General features: G+C 36.7%; 1 protein-coding gene across 4 annotated transcripts in view; it reads right to left on the bottom strand.

Moving 5' to 3' along the window:
- Positions 1–15,962, bottom strand: part of ADAM23 (ADAM metallopeptidase domain 23) — a 190,703-nt gene that overhangs the window by 14,566 nt on the left and 160,175 nt on the right. For 3 of the 4 annotated variants that reach the window (XM_012446320.2, XM_012446322.2, XM_012446323.2), the window contains exons 22-24: positions 15,315–15,434; positions 13,228–13,396; positions 10,548–10,659 (exon numbers count right to left, since the gene is read on the bottom strand). In XM_012446320.2, coding sequence (XP_012301743.1) covers positions 10,548–10,659; positions 13,228–13,396; positions 15,315–15,434 — 401 coding nt within the window. Of the gene's footprint in view, positions 1–871; positions 963–10,547; positions 10,660–13,227; positions 13,397–15,314; positions 15,435–15,962 lie in introns of all 4 variants that reach the window. The other variant, XM_012446321.2, reaches the window with a different exon arrangement.

Consider the following 15,962-nt stretch of genomic DNA (forward strand, 5'->3'; position numbering starts at 1 on the left):
TGAGCAATCTTAGGAAGCAGAGTCCTATGGAGAACTGACAGGTATTCTGAGGATGTGGATCAAGTACAGAGCACCCTAAATCAAAGCATCAGGGTGAGATGCTTTGATTTAGGGTGTTATTTCTGTGAGTGCTTTATGGGCAAGTGGCACACAATACATTTATTCACACCCTGGCTACTTTGAAGACCAACCCACCAGGTGATTTGCAGCTGTTTGCTTATGGTTATACAGGTTTGGATTAAATATTTTTTCATTCTTAAGGCTCCTTGCTTCCAAATATTTATGTAGACTTCAATTTTGAATTATTAACCTATTTTATAGGAAAAATAGGAAGGCACTACACTAAATATCTTCTTTTTAAAAAATGAAGCTGCAGCCTCCTATATCATTCTAAAGAAATGAAGAAAACAATAGTAGCTATCATTTTTATTACCTTTAAAAAGTGCTATAACTGTTGATAATTCCTAGTTGTATATGTAAATTTGACTGGCAAAGGTTAACTTTATTACAAGAATCCTGAGAAAACACACACATAAAAGTATTTTTGCCAATGAATGGTTGAAAAAAAGTCTGTATTTTAAAATTACTTTTACAAAGTGGAGGAGCAATGGAAGTACTGGGACTATTGCCTGAATTGTGAAGATATCGGAAGCACACCCAGTGTTATGTTATGCCCCACATTGTTCCAGACAGGAGAAGGTTCTACAGGACACAAGAAAAACACAGGACACAAGCAACATTCAGGTCACACCACAAAGTACACTACCATGGGAAACACAGTCAACAGGACGAGACACGGAGTCAGGTACAGGCATCACCTCACACACCAGGCACCACACAGAAACAGTCTGAAACTGGCAAGGATGCTTACTCTATTCCCCACCCTGTTCCTCCAAAAATCACCCCCAGGGCCAGAATGGTGCCAGCCACGGCCCCTATTAGCCTGCTTGTGGCCATATTCACTGTGTGGAGGGAAAAGGAGATTTTTTAACAAAGGAAATTGCACACTAATTTCACTAACATACAAAATAATCTATCCAGGACATGCTTTAAAGTCAGCTAAATACTGAATTTTTTTGCTATAGATTGGAAATTAAGATCTATATACCCATTGAAGATATTTGAGTATAACTCTGAATTTACCTTCAAACTCTACACACCCTACTTTTAAAAAGCATAGTATCTTATACATACTTATAAACACATAAATAATTCAATTTCAGTTATAGTTCCTACCAGATGTGAGGTAAAATTTAAAATTTAAATTGTGTAACAGCAAATCTGTATTTTAATTACAAAAGTAATGAACCATTAGTAATTGTTTATAACATTTTCAAACTGTTAAATATACCTAAGAAGCTACATCTTTTCAAAATTCAGAATATATCATTCAGTTTTGTGAGCATCCTTAGAAATTTAAGACAGAATAGCTTTAAAATTAAATACATGTTAACCTGGGAATTTATTGAAAAGTATATTTCAAATAACTCTGCAATGTTTGGATTTCTGGTTTTTGTGTTATCATCACCAGTGTATAAACTACGCACTGATAGAAAGTTAGAGTCTCTGGAAAACTGTATTAATTGCTTCAGATCACCAAGTGATAGATGACTACCAGAGTGAGAGTCTGAATAACTTTATATCACTGGTTCTGTGCACAGCTTTCCTATCCTGGAAAATGGGCCTGGAATGAGTGGAGGTCCCCAAGGTTCCCTCTATAAAGGCAAAATGAAGTTTAGTATTAAAGTGGGAAGACACATTGTTTGCAGTTGTGTGTCTGTGCCTGTGTGCACACAAGTGTGTGGACATATATACACGTTATCTCATATTTCTATAGGAATCAAAAGGACTGGCTTCAAATCACCTTTCCCATGGAAAGAGAGATTAGCTTCAACAACGCTAACCTTCACACATGTTGTGTGCTCTGAGACAGTGAAACAAAACAAAGACCCACGACTCAAAGCCACCATTTTTTAAGGCTTACTATTGGACTCACTGACCATTTTAGCTAAATATTCTCCCAAAGGAAGAGAGAATCTTGGATTTCTAACCTTGTTAAGCAACTGTATACTGCTTTTACTTATCAAAGGATAATAATGTGAGGGAGAAATTCTAGTTTTGTCATTGGCTAAGCACAACCTGCATTCTTAAAAAACAAAAAAAAAGATGGGGACACAACAGAGAACAGAGAAAGTTCCCTGAGAGCGTTGAGGACTAAGGAAAGAAGACCAACACAGAAGTTGGCAGCAATGTTTCCTCAATATGACAATGCATTAGAATGCAAAACCACCTGAACTACTCTGATTTTCAAGTTATAGAGGCAAATACTGGGATTAAAAGGTATTCCAAATATAAAGCCCCATTTTAATAAAGACCTTAGAAAACCATTGCTTTCAGAATACCAAATTAACAAGTATACGTTATTTTATAACTTTTTTTTTTGCTTAAGTTTTAGGCACTGGTTCTCAGAGTTCCAATTCATGAGAGTCCTACGACTTCTGCAATTTTTATATAAGCCACATATGCTAAATAATAGAAAGAAACCCTCTCCCATAAATTGTGATACTAAATGAGTGTTAATTTTTTTTAGAAATTATAAGAACTATATGAAAGATAAAAATAATTTAAAAAGACTTTAGTCTTTGCTATGGATATAATTTCTCACTGCAGAAACAAGACAATGAGGCAAGCCATCAGGTAGGTTTTAGAAATACAACCTGAGGAACTAGACATTTCTACAGAGGCTTCAAATGGGTATTCAAGATAAACAGATATAGTCTGTAATCTCCAATAAGAAAGACTAATTACCTCTACATTCTTAACTGGTAAGTACTCAACGCTAAAGCAAGATAAAAGTGGGAAAAAAGCTTTTTAAAAAGCATCCCTACCCTCCCTGTTCTCCCTTCCTCCCACTACTCTGAGTTGCACAGTATCCTGCAAATACATGTAAAGTGCCATTTGATTCTTTGTCATTATACTGAACGTGGTTACCTCTTAAAGAAATGACTTAACCTAGACCTAGCAGAGATTTTCTTTTGTCTATCCTGCTTTGCTTTTGTTCTCTTCCTTTAGAGGGTGCTGAAGTTTGTTCTGGCAAGTAGTAAAGTTACTTGTGCATCAGCTTGACATAAATTAACTGAGTAGCTCAAAGGTGGGTGGATTTTTACAGGGAACATACTTGAAAATGAAGGTTGCAGCTGGTTTTCATAGTTACAAAGAATTTATCTCATTGAAAAAAATTCTACTTCTATACTAATTTATCTATTCTTTAATGTATGCATTAATTTGCTCATTCATTACCTATTAAATACCTTTCTGTTCGAGGAACTATGCTGGATGCACAATGATACATCTTATTCTCTTTCTCATCCTACCAAACCTGGAGATGGAACTCTTAAAGCTTCTAGCTGACAACACAATCCTTGTACTAGGAACTTAACTTTGCTCCCTAACTCTTTGACACACTTATCTTTCAGTATAATGTGTTTGTGGAATCTGTTTATTACCTAACAGTAGGTTTTCATGTTTATTTGCTTAAATTTCCATTACTTGTTGGTTTATTATTATTTTTAGTCTTGATCCCTGCTATCTAGGTTTACTTGTCCTAAAATAATTTTTGATAAGTATAAAATACCAAAAACTATAAATTTTCTCCTTTTTTTAAAGATTTTCTATTTTATATGTAGAATTTCTTTATAGACAAGTCATGCTTCAGACATTTTGAAAATGTGCTGTTTTGAAATTGAGTGGCTTTTCCCCCCTTATTTTTAGAGAGTTTCTCAAATAAGAAGGTGCATTATTTCCTCCACGTGATTCCAAAGGGAGTTAAAATCTTGTATCCTTTAATACTTCACAGGCAGGAGGCATCAAAGTCATCATTTGCACTCCATGGACTTTCTTCAGGGATTTATTATCCCACCACAATTCAAGATTAGAAAAGTACTAAATAAGGCCGGGCGCGGTGGCTCAAGCCTGTAATCCCAGCACTTTGGGAGGCCGAGGCGGGTGGATCACGAGGTCAAGAGATCGAGACCATCCTGGTCAACATGGTGAAACCCCGTCTCTACTAATACAAAAAATTAGCTGGGCACGGTGGCGCGTGCCTGTAATCCCAGCTACTCAGGAGGCTGAGGCAGGAGAATTGCCTGAACCCAGGAGGCGGAGATTGCGGTGAGCCGAGATCGCGCCATTGCGCTCCAGCCTGGGTATCAAGAGTGAAACTCCGTCTCAAAAAAAAAAAAAAAAAAAAAGAAAAGTACTAAATAAACTCTTTATACATTAGTGTATAATATTGGTATGTAGCTCCATATTTCAAGATGTTAATATAACAATCAGATCTCTTTCCTCTTTTCCATAAAAGGAAAAACTTAAGTTCATTTTTAGCTACAAGGACAAATGTCTAAAAGGATGCAAAATAAATAATTTCATGTAAGAATATATTTCAGTGTATGCTGTCAATGAAAATATAGAGTTTTTCTGAACTGAAACAAATTAACAGTTACTAAAAAAAAATTTTAGCTTGGTATATCCTTGGATTATTGATAAGGCCATTGTTATCTGAGAAAAATATACAGGTTAACACATAATCATACATGAACGTAATCATATATGATAAGGATAACTTCTCATATCTAATCATCTAAACTATAAAGTCAAAGATTTGTGCACTGACAAAGACAGCTGCCAAAAGGATATATTGCAAAAGGTAAATGTAAGCACTAAATACTCCTCAAGGTTAATACCTTAGAAAGTAAGATTTCAAAACTATTGTTTTAAAAATACTAAATGCTAATAATATAATACTTCCTTTCTTATCTAATTCCATAAAAAGCACCAATGACAAGTAATGGATCAGCTAATAAGCTTGATTACTACCTGTTTCGCTTCTACTTACTATTGTGCTATAAAAACTAGTAGAATAACTTAATATTCAACTTTTTTTTTTTTTTGAGACAGGGTCTTACTCTGTTTTTCAGGCTGGAGTGCAGTGGTGCGATCTTGGCTCTCTACAACCTCAGCTTCACGGGATTAGGTGAACCTCCCAGTTCAGCCTCCCAAGTAGCTGGCACTACAGACACACGCCACCACACATGGCTAATTTTTTAATTTTTTTGTAGAGACGGGGTTTTGCCATGTTGCTCAGGCTGGTCTGGAACTCCTGGGCTCAAGCAATTTGCCACCTCAGCCTCCCAAAGTGTTGGGATCACAGGCATGAGCCACTGTGCCTAGTCCCATTATTCAATTTCCAAATAGGAGTGTGGAGTAACAGAAAAAAGTATTTGGCTCAAGATAAGGTGATTATGTTATATTCTTGGCTCACTGTTAACCCTGAAAACTAACTTACTTTTCTCATTTGTGAAACGACAGATCTAGACTGAATTTTTATCTTTGATTTGATGAGTGTGGTTGTGATAAAAAGGTGTGACCAAAGCTTCCCAGGAATAATATCTCTGCACATACATATCACTGAAAACATTAGCTATGTGCCAGTTTCTCTTCTTTCTTATAATGGTGATGTAAACTATCAAATGAGAAAAGTTCCACTGTATTCTACAGTAAGCACCTTGAGAAAGTGTCTACATACAGACAATAATTAGGGTACTTGATGTGGATCTCCCTATAACAGGAGGGAATTCTAGGTCTTTTAAACAGAGTTAAAATACATTCTGTCCTTGTAGAACAAAGCAAAATAATTTTCTATAATGATTTCAGTGGAAAAGAGTCGAGAGAAGGACTAGGCTTACAAAATAAAAAAAATTAAAAATGAAATTAAAAAGGGTTTTTGTATGTGAAGTAAACAACAATGTAGAAAAAAATGAATAAAGTACCATGTAACAAAAATCTTTTTTTTTTTTTTTTTTGAGACGGAGTTTCGCTCATTACCCAGGCTGGAGTGCAATGGCATGATCTCGGCTCACTGCAACCTCTGTCTCCTGGGTTCAGGCAATTCTCCTGCCTCAGTCTCCTGAGTAGCTGGGATTACAGGTACATGCCACTATGCCCAGCTAATTTTTTGTATTTTTTAATAGAGACGGGGTTTCACCATGTTGACCAGGATGGTCTCAATCTCTTGACCTCGTGATCCACCTGCCTCGGCCTCCCAAAGTGCTGGGATTACAGGCTTGAGCCACCGCGCCTGGCCAATCTTTTTAAAAAAATCCTTGCTCACGTGGTTTGTGTGCTAAGATCCTATTTCTTATCTTTCAATAGTTTGATTTGAGAAGTTGGAGTGAATAATACAGCATGCCTTAAATTGTGGGTCCACAGCAGACAACTGTAGCAGTACAGGGTGACTACAGTGGCAATGCTTTCAGGTATGTTTCCAGTCCCCACACAGAAGGAGAGGTTGAATTTCCTATTCTTCTGGGAACTTATAGTTAAAATAAAAGAAATATCCAAAACATGTCAGTTCATTTCTGATATTCTCAATGAAGTCACAGAATTTGCCTTTATTTTTACTAATTTGGTCTTGATCCAAAGGGCAATTGGGTACAATTTATCTTTTATGCCCATGTTCACGATAAAAAAGGACATATTTTCATTATGTTTCTTGAATTTTTTTCTCTATAATGGAAGCACATTTTATTTCATTTCATGAAATAAAACTAAGTACTTTTAATACTCTCTTCTTCTCTTCCTGCACCTATATAGAAAACCTTCATCTATGAATATGATTGGCCACTGTGGGTGGTGCCCATTATAAATGGCAAGCATTTGGGGAGGGCCCAAACACTGTGCTCAATCAGGCAAGTGACAACCAAACCAGTTGGATCATGAGAAAAAAGATACAACATGCAGTTTTTGAGAAACATCTTAGTGTCTCACACACTGCTGAGCCTACAGTCAGTAAAGCACTGATTGTTTTAATAACTTGAGTCCATTACCTATTATTCTTTGACAAGGCAACAAAACAAATGAATATGGATAAACTGAAAAGTGGCACTAGCATGCAGCATCTCATTTCCTTTACATATTTTGAAAGAGAAGAGTGTAATATTTATGGAGTGTCTGTGTGCCAAGCATATGTTATCTTTTAAATAGTAGATAGTCAATAAATAATTGCTAACCGAATTAAAAGAAAAGTAAAGCACATAATTTCTCACTTGGAATCTTCTTGTAACATCACAATTAAAAATAAAAATAATAAAGTCTACATAAAGTTTTAACATTTTTAAATTTCTGTTTTAGCAGTATATTAATAGATTTTTTAATAGAGGCTAAAAAGATATAGCTAGTCATTATAGATAAAAGCCATTATTTTACTAGTATGAAAATTGCTTGATTTTCTGGAAATCTAAATATTTATAAAAATAACTAATTCATTTATTTCAATTAATGACTTATTTTCAATTTAATCAAAATTATTAGAGATTCATAAGGTTTTCAATAATTTTAGAACCAATGGATACCTTTACTATGACTCTATTGTCTTCATTAAGAATGACAAAAGAAACATGCAACAGGAAAGAAGCACACCAGAATGCTTATCTCTCTCTTTTATTTTTTTTTTGAGACAGAGTCTCGCTCTGTCACCCAGGCTGGAGTACAATGGCACGATCTCAGCTCACTGTAACTTCCACCTCCCAGCTTCATGCAATTCTGCCTTAGCCTCCTGAGTAGCTGTGATTACAGGCACCCACCACAATGCCCAGCTAATTTTTGTATTTTTAGTACAGATGGGGTTTCACCATGTTGGTCAAGCTGGTCTTGAACTTCTGACCTCAGGTGATCCACTTGTCTGGGCCTCTCAAAATGCTGGGATAACAGGCATGAGCCACTGTGCCTGGCCTCTTTTTAGGAGTGGTGGGTGGAGGAGGGGGACCGTGTCTTACCCTATCACCCAGGCTAGAATGCAGTGCCACGATCTTGGCTCACTGCAACCTCTGCCTCCTGGGTTTAAGCAATTCTCGTGCTTCATCTTCCCAAGTAGCTGGGATTCCAGGCATATGCCACCATGTCCGGCTAATTTTTGTATTTTTAGTAGAGACAAGGTTTCACTATGTTGGCCAGGCTGGTCTCAAACTCCTGAGCTCAGGTGATCCACCTGCCCTCGGCTTCCCAAAGTCCTGGGATTATAGGTGTGAGCCACTGCGCTGGGCCCAAGAATGCTTATCTTGAGCACCTCTGAGTTTTAATATTTTCTGTATTTTCAAATTTTTCTACAATAAGTATGTATTACTTGAAGGATCAAAAAAGTTTTTTTTTTTAAAGATAATGTGGGATACTACCACATTAAATGGAGAAAATAAAGCAAAACAAAACAAAAAGGAGCTGTGAGTACTCTTCCTCTAGAATATAGCTTTGTTTACGTAATCCCTCCAAAGTGTTTCAGGCATGGGTGGGTGAAGGAACAGGGAACAGGTATTATAGAACCAGACAATTAATAATCCCCTACCCTACTTAAAGAAAAAAAGGCAGAGTCTAAGTAAATTTAGCTCTGCTCATCTGTTGAGGCGTATTTATACATCACTTGAGGAAATAGCATCTAGATCTTAAAAAAAAAAATCACAGACACACTGTGGAGAGAAATTTGGAAAGAATGAACGTTGGCTTCTCTTGATAGAGCTTAAATCTTCTCTAAATCTAACTTCAGAAGGTGGATCCAAGAATTTTTTGTTCTAGTTTTAAAGTAACAAAAGACTAAGTGTAAAAGTGGAATACGTTCCCTTTTAGAAATAGAAGAAGGAGAACAGAAATAGACTGTGAGGGTGTGATTATGATTCTACAGAATTTTAATATCATGGGCATATTAAGCAAATGCATAAAATGTATTTTAACACACCCACTATTACTGAACAATTCACATGTGCCTGAATCAGCCTAAATCTCTTCAGGAATTAAGGATTATAGAGCTTCATCTGCATCTGAAACCATCTTTTCCCCTATAAACTATACTTAAGTTCAGAGAGTTTCAATAAACTTTCATCCAAAACTAAGCTGATCAAAATGGTCCTATTCCTATATGCATTTTCCTACCTGTCAAAGAAAAGCATGGCAGTTACTTACAAAAGACTATTAGCAGGACCATGATAAAGAAGCTGATATACAATGTCATCCCTGTATAAAAAAAACTGGTTCTAGTATTTTCTTGGTTTCTCAGGTACAATGTTATAGATGCTGTAGTAAGCCTGTCGTGACTGACGGTTTTCCAAGGTCTTTGAAAATCATATGAGGGGTTGGGAATGGGGAGAATAATGAAAAATAATTACTATACTCCTGATAACACAGATTACATTATAAAATGATGAAAGAGGCTGGGTGTGGTGGCTCATGCCTGTGTAATCCCAGCACTTTGGGAGGCCGAGGCGGGTGGATCACAAGATCAGGAGTTTAAGACCAGCCCAACCAAGATGGTGAAACCCCGTCTCTACTAAAAATGTAAAAATTAGCTGGGCACAGTGGCAGGTGCCTGTAATCTCAGCTACTCAGGAGGCTGAGGCAGAAGAATTGCTTGAACCCGGGTGGCAGAGATTGCAGTGAGCCAAGATTTTGCTACTTGTGATGGAATGAGACTCCATCACAAAAAAAAAAAAAAAAAAGATGACATAAGAGGAGGTAAGTGTAGTGGTTCACACCTATAATCCCAGCACTTTGAGAGGCCAAGGTGGAAAGATCACTTGAGGCCAGAAGTTCAAGACCAGCCTGGACAACAAAGCCTAACCCTGTCTCTATGAAAAATTAGCTGGGCACAGTGGCAGGATCCCCGGGCCTTGCAGTTTGAGGCTTCAGTGAGCCATGATTGTGCCACTGTACTCTTAGCTGGGTGACAGGGCAAGACCCTATCTTAAAGAAAGAAAGAAAAAAAGATGATATAATGGGTAGAGAATATGAGTCTGAGATCAGGCACTTGGGACTTGGGTCCTGGTTCCAGCCTTGCCTCTCACTACCTAGGTGACTGTAGTAAGTGACCTGACCTTAGGGCCTGGTCCTTCTCATCTGCAAAAACAGAGTGGGCCCAGGTGGCCTCTGAGTCTCTTTCTAATCCCAAAATTCTAATTTCTCTCCTCTTAATGATGGATTAAAACAAAGGTCCAGATCTTTTGCATTTTCTTTGAAGAACAAAAGTTCTGTGAAGAATTCCAACTCCTTCCTAATCAAAAGAGTGTTCAAAAAGAGCTTGGAAGGTGACAAGTTTCTTCTGGAGGGATTCCAACATTGGAAAGTAACCAGACCTCATGTCAGCCAAAAAGATTTGATCTATTAGAAAAATGGCATAGCTTAGACAAACTAGCTTAGGCAAAATAGTTTGTGACTATGGAAAAAGAATAAGGTTTAAAGAAAAAGAACACTGTATTAAAGAAAATGTGTATATTTACTTCTTCCCAATCTCAGTTCTAGACTAAGAAGTAATTCAAATGCATTTTAAAAATATGATATATCAAAATCCTTAATTCCACAGTAACATAAATTATATACTTTAAAGGCAAAAAGGCAAAAAGAGATATTCCTATATGTCTCTTCTTAAATCAATTAGAAAGTTATGTTGGTGCACTGGACAGTGTTGATGAATTCAGTATTCCATGAATTGAAACTGAAATCACACAAACCCTTGGGTCCTTCATCCTTTGGCGGGTGAAGGTTTCTAACTGGATCCCGGATACTGCAATCTGTCCCTGCCCAGGTGAAATCACAAATGCAGGTGGCTTCATTACTACACACCTGTGAAGAAAAAAGAACAGATACGGCATTTTCACTGTACTTTGTAGAATAATGGTGATACATGTAAAAGAGACATGGGGGTAGGGAGAAAGCTTTAAAAGCCATCTGGAATTTCTAAGTTTCCCATAGTTTTGATCACTAGGCATGAAGTAATAATGCATAGATCAAATCTGTAATATTTGATCCATTAATTAAAGAAAAAAGATTAAAAGGAAGAATTTTTTAAATTTAATTATTTTACTTATTATTTTTAAATTAAATTGAATTATTCATGTTATTCTTAAATTGAATCATAATATTACTTAAGTATACAAATGTCTGATAAGATACTTTTTTCTACTTTTTTTAGAAGTAGCTGTTTTTAGGAACATACTTTAAAAACATGTACACTTAATTCAATAAATTAATAGACAGTGGGCTCAAAAGCACTGCCAGAGATAAAAGGCCAGGAGACATAAATCACCAATACCTTGTATGACCTCACCATCACCATGTCCAACACCAAACTTACTTAGTGGCACTTTCCCTGCCCAACAAGCATTACCCTCACCCCATCCCCACACCCCCAGTCCCTGGTATCCCTCCTCTCTCAGTCAGCCAGGCTGAGGACCCCCCAGAATGCTGGAATGAAACTGTAATCTAGATGGAATAAATAATAATCAGCAAACTAGAGACAGGAGTGTTTAAACCCTTATCTTCCTGAGAAATACATTCAGGGGCAGATTACTAGAGATGATAAAAATCAAACAAGGAAGCTTTTTAATCTGAAATGTTCTAATACCATGACTGTACTGACAAGGGTGAATTTGGCTTAAAAAAAAGATACAAAAGTGGGAGAGGCAGTAGGGCATTTTTACACATTAAGTTTTATGTTTTCAGAGTAATAACTGAAATAACCAGAAGACCTGCCCAGTAATTTTATTTTAATGTAATAATTACTGAGCACTTACTATGTGCCAGTATCTATGCCATATGCTTTAAGCAAGGCATGTCATTTAATCCTCACACCAGTGACTTCCCAAAGTCATTGGAGAGCAAAAGGTAGAGCCAGGATTCAAACCCAGGATTATTTCTAGCCCCTAAATCCATGCTCTTAATCATTAACTGATACTGTCTCCCCTGTCTCCCCATGAGCTATGATTCAACCAAACTCAAAACTCCAGATACTTGTTAGGCACAAGCTTCTTGGGCTTTCCCACCTTGTTTTACTCCATATCACCTGCCTATCTATCTATTTTGGATCATTTTTACCTTTATCCCAGCATCTCCCTTTTATACTGTTACTCACAGTTTCTTCTCTTTTTCCATCTCTGAAGTCTGTATACATTTTGAAATACTTTATTTTAGCTAAGCCTAATTTAAATAAGTATTAAAATTTATTTTTGGATAGATATGAAGATTAGGTTTACCAATAAGAGCAACTCGCCCAAACACTTAGTTCACAGAATTACAGATGTGTGCAGGTATGAATATGGACACCATCTTCTCTTTGGCTTACAATGGTCCAAGCCTAACTGTACAACTTTATCCATGTGAAATACATCAGTGACCCAGTCTCTAGGGTGATTTTGTATACATAGATACTCAGTATGTATACTGAGTAGCTAAAAGTGAATTGCTGAGATGGTTTAAGTTGTTTTGAATTGTACAAAACAGTCACCAGGGGTCTACAGTTCCTTTATGAGCCTTATCAATTTTCTTCTAACTCTAGGTGATGTGCTGGTTAATTTTATGTGCTCCCTTTATTTCCTGCCTCACTGCATAAGCTGGGACATTTTATCTCATCTTATCCAGCCCTAGGACTGGGATTTATACCATCAGCTTTGTTGGTTCTCAAGCCTTTGGACTCAGACTGAATTATACTACCAGCTTTCCTCGCTCTCCATCTTATAGACAGCCGATTGTAGAGCTTAGCCTCCATAATCACATGGGTCAATTCCTCATAATGTCTCCTTCTGTGCATATGTATGTATGTATTCTATGGAGAACCTTGACTAATACACAGACGTCAAGGTTTGTTGTTGTTTTTTTTAATTGAGACAGAGTCTTATTCTGTTGCCCAGGCTAGAGTGCAGTGGCATGATCTCGGCTCACTGCAACCTCCATCTCCTGGGCTCAAGTGATTCTTCTGCTTCAGTCTCCTAAATAGCTGGGATTACAGGTGCATGCTGCAACACCTGGCTAATTTTTGTATTTTTAGTAGAGCTGAGGCTTTGCCATGTTGGACAAGCTGGTCTTGAACTCCTGACCTCAAGTGATCCACCCACCTTGGCCTCCCAAAGTGCTGGGATTACAGGTGTGAGCCACCATGCCCAGCCTCACAGATGTCAAGTCATATATGGAGAATGCAGTGAATAAAAATAGCCAATGATTAAAAAAAAAAAAACAACAAAAAGAAGCCATATTAACACATGGTTTATTCATAGAAGATAAGAGTATTAAGGAAATAATCATAATCAGTGCTTAGATATTAACAGCCACAATAGGAAAATGGCTGGAATGGAAGTCTAACCACTGTGACCATGCCAGGCCATGAAGGTTCGAGCTGGCACATTGATATCTACTTACCCCATGGCCCGAACAGACTTTACCCTTGGAATCAAGTGGACAGCTACTCATATTTAGGGCTTGAATTTGTAGGCACTTCCGATCTAAACACATCATAGACGGGCCACATGGTGTTCCATCTTCTACATAGCCCACATCTGTATCATCATCTAAAACTACATGAGCACCACTAAAACGAGAAAGATATCCATATAAGCATTCGCACCACACTTAGAAATAGAACATCAATATGAATGAGGCTTGCTCTTCATGAGACTGAAGAGGCTGTTGGTGGACGTGGATTTCTCCTAGCATTATCTCACTCTGCTTCCTCTTCTCCTTTCCCTACCTTTCCTTAATAAAAGAGCATGAAAAAGAAACTCTTTCATTATCATTGTTACAGTACAATGTCATTTGCATAAAGTGTATTCTAAATCTTCCCTTGTTTTCAAGACCCAGCATTAAGACTGGAGGAGGAGTATCCATATGAGAACAAAAGAAGCAAATATATCAGCTCTCCAAGGCTTTCAGATGTGACATGGTAGAAAAAAGCAGATGATGAACAAAAACAGCGAATAAAAGTATTTTGAAAAGTATTATTCTTACTTCAGAAGATCTAATTATCCATAATTGAAAAAAAATAAACTGGTTAATTTCTATTGATATTTACAGACATGCCTAGCTTAATCATGGGGATGACATTCTAAGAAATGTGTCATTAGTCAATTTTGTCTTTGTGCAAATGTCACAGAATGAGCTTACACAAAACTGGATGGTATAGCCTCCTATATACCTACACAGTTATATGGTCTAGTATGGCTCCTGGGCTACATAGCATGTTACTGTACTGGGCAATTATAACACAATGGTAACTACTTGCCTACCTAAACATAGAAAAGGAGTAGTATGACTTTTCTATGTTTAGATATGTTTAGATAGGCAAGTACTTACCATTGTGTAAAAACTTTCAGTCAATGACAGACCACATATATGACAGTGGTTTCATAAGATTATTTCATGTATTTCAGTGCTTACTTCTAATATTTCAAAGTTGGGAATAATTTGAAATTGAATGATAATGCTGTAGTCACTAATAGAATTAACTTGCTGAATACTTTGCAAATATGCTAGTTCAGTATACAACAATATAATTTAATAAGGCTATTTTACCTAAAGGCATGAAAACACACATTCAAATAAAGCTTGTATACATCAAAGTAACTAGCTTTAGAGACTACAAATTTATTCCAGGAGGGATCTTACCAAGACCCTGTTAGAATTGCCTTCAGAACCATTTAAAAGCCATAAAAAAAAGTAACCATTTGACCGAGACAGCATTATCCAATTTAGTAGTACCCAATCAATGTACTAAAATTACTTTTGGATAATCCCAAATCTCATATTATCTCACTTAAGGTGACGATATGGTGCTCTAAGGGTACTAAAAGTAAAAGTTTGCAGACGTTGAAGGCAATTCTGTAGGGGGAAGGCCAAAAGTGTTTCGAGCAACAACAATACCACTGAGTAAGAGAACAGTATCTCAGAATTATGACGACTTCGAAGGGAACAATACCTATTTGGAATATAATATGATTCCCTGGCTAAACAAAAATAAGCCTTATACTCACAGACAACTAGATATCAAATGCTTGCTTATAGCTATACATAATATTTTAATAAATATTTTCTATATGTGATTAGGTATTTGTTAAGCCATATTCCAAACCATATACTACATAAAGTAATAGTTTAAATTCTTCTTTTTCTCAGTCATAAAAACACACACACACACAGTGTTCAAATAGTGGCATACTCTAATGTTTAAAACTTTAATAATGGGTTGGAATGAACACCATAATTCTACTCTTAAAATTATGATGACAAACAAGGTCATATTACTACTAACTAGTCTAATTTTGAACAAATGCAAGCTGCAAGTCAATATACAACTTTGTTTTTTGTTTTTTAAGTGACTGTCAACAAAAAGGTGACAGTAAAATCTAAATTAACTTTCCTCTTGTAAAAACTAGAAAAATCTTTGGTTTTTGATTTTTGTGAAATTTGTAATTCTCATGGCTTATTAGGTCTTCCAACATTTAATATGTTACCTGCAGTCAATCACCCGGCCTTGATGGTAGAAGGAAGTTGGGATGATCTCACCCTGAAGTTGACCAATACGTGGAGCTCGAGTGAGATTGGTACACAGTAAGAATCCACAGAACACATCACTGAAAATGTGTAAAAAAAACAAACAGATCAGACAGGAGGAATCAAGCTAAAAAAATCAAAATGATTCAGTCCACATGTATTCATATTTTAAAAATATTCTCTTTCTTCCTAAACAAAAACAGTTAATCATTTATCAGTGGTAGGTGATAACCCACTCCCTCTTTGCTAAAAGGATCACAGTTTTGTTTGGAACAGCAAAGCGCCCAGCCCTGAAAGATGGACCATGACTGCTATCTAAGCTATTCTTGGTACTTCCATTCTTGACACCCACTTTCCTATCCATTCCCCTTCTCATCTTCCTAGAGTTAAAAGTGGCCCCTGGGCTGTGAAGATGTGAGGAAAAGCCAGCTCAGGAGTGGCTGTGAGGATTTTGTTTTCTGGATAAAAGGTTAGAGACTGACAGGGAGAAAACCTTTTGCTCCTATCCCTACTTGCCACCTTTGAATATGTAGCTTTTGCATCCACTTCACAATCATGAGTTCACAAAGCATAAGGACAAAAAGTTAATATGCTAAGGGTTGCAGAAC

The sequence above is a fragment of the Aotus nancymaae genome, unplaced genomic scaffold (genome assembly GCF_030222135.1).
Source record: "Aotus nancymaae isolate 86718 unplaced genomic scaffold, 86718_ANA_hifiasm-v0.15.2.pri h1tg000008l, whole genome shotgun sequence".
Lineage (NCBI taxonomy): Eukaryota > Metazoa > Chordata > Mammalia > Primates > Aotidae > Aotus > Aotus nancymaae.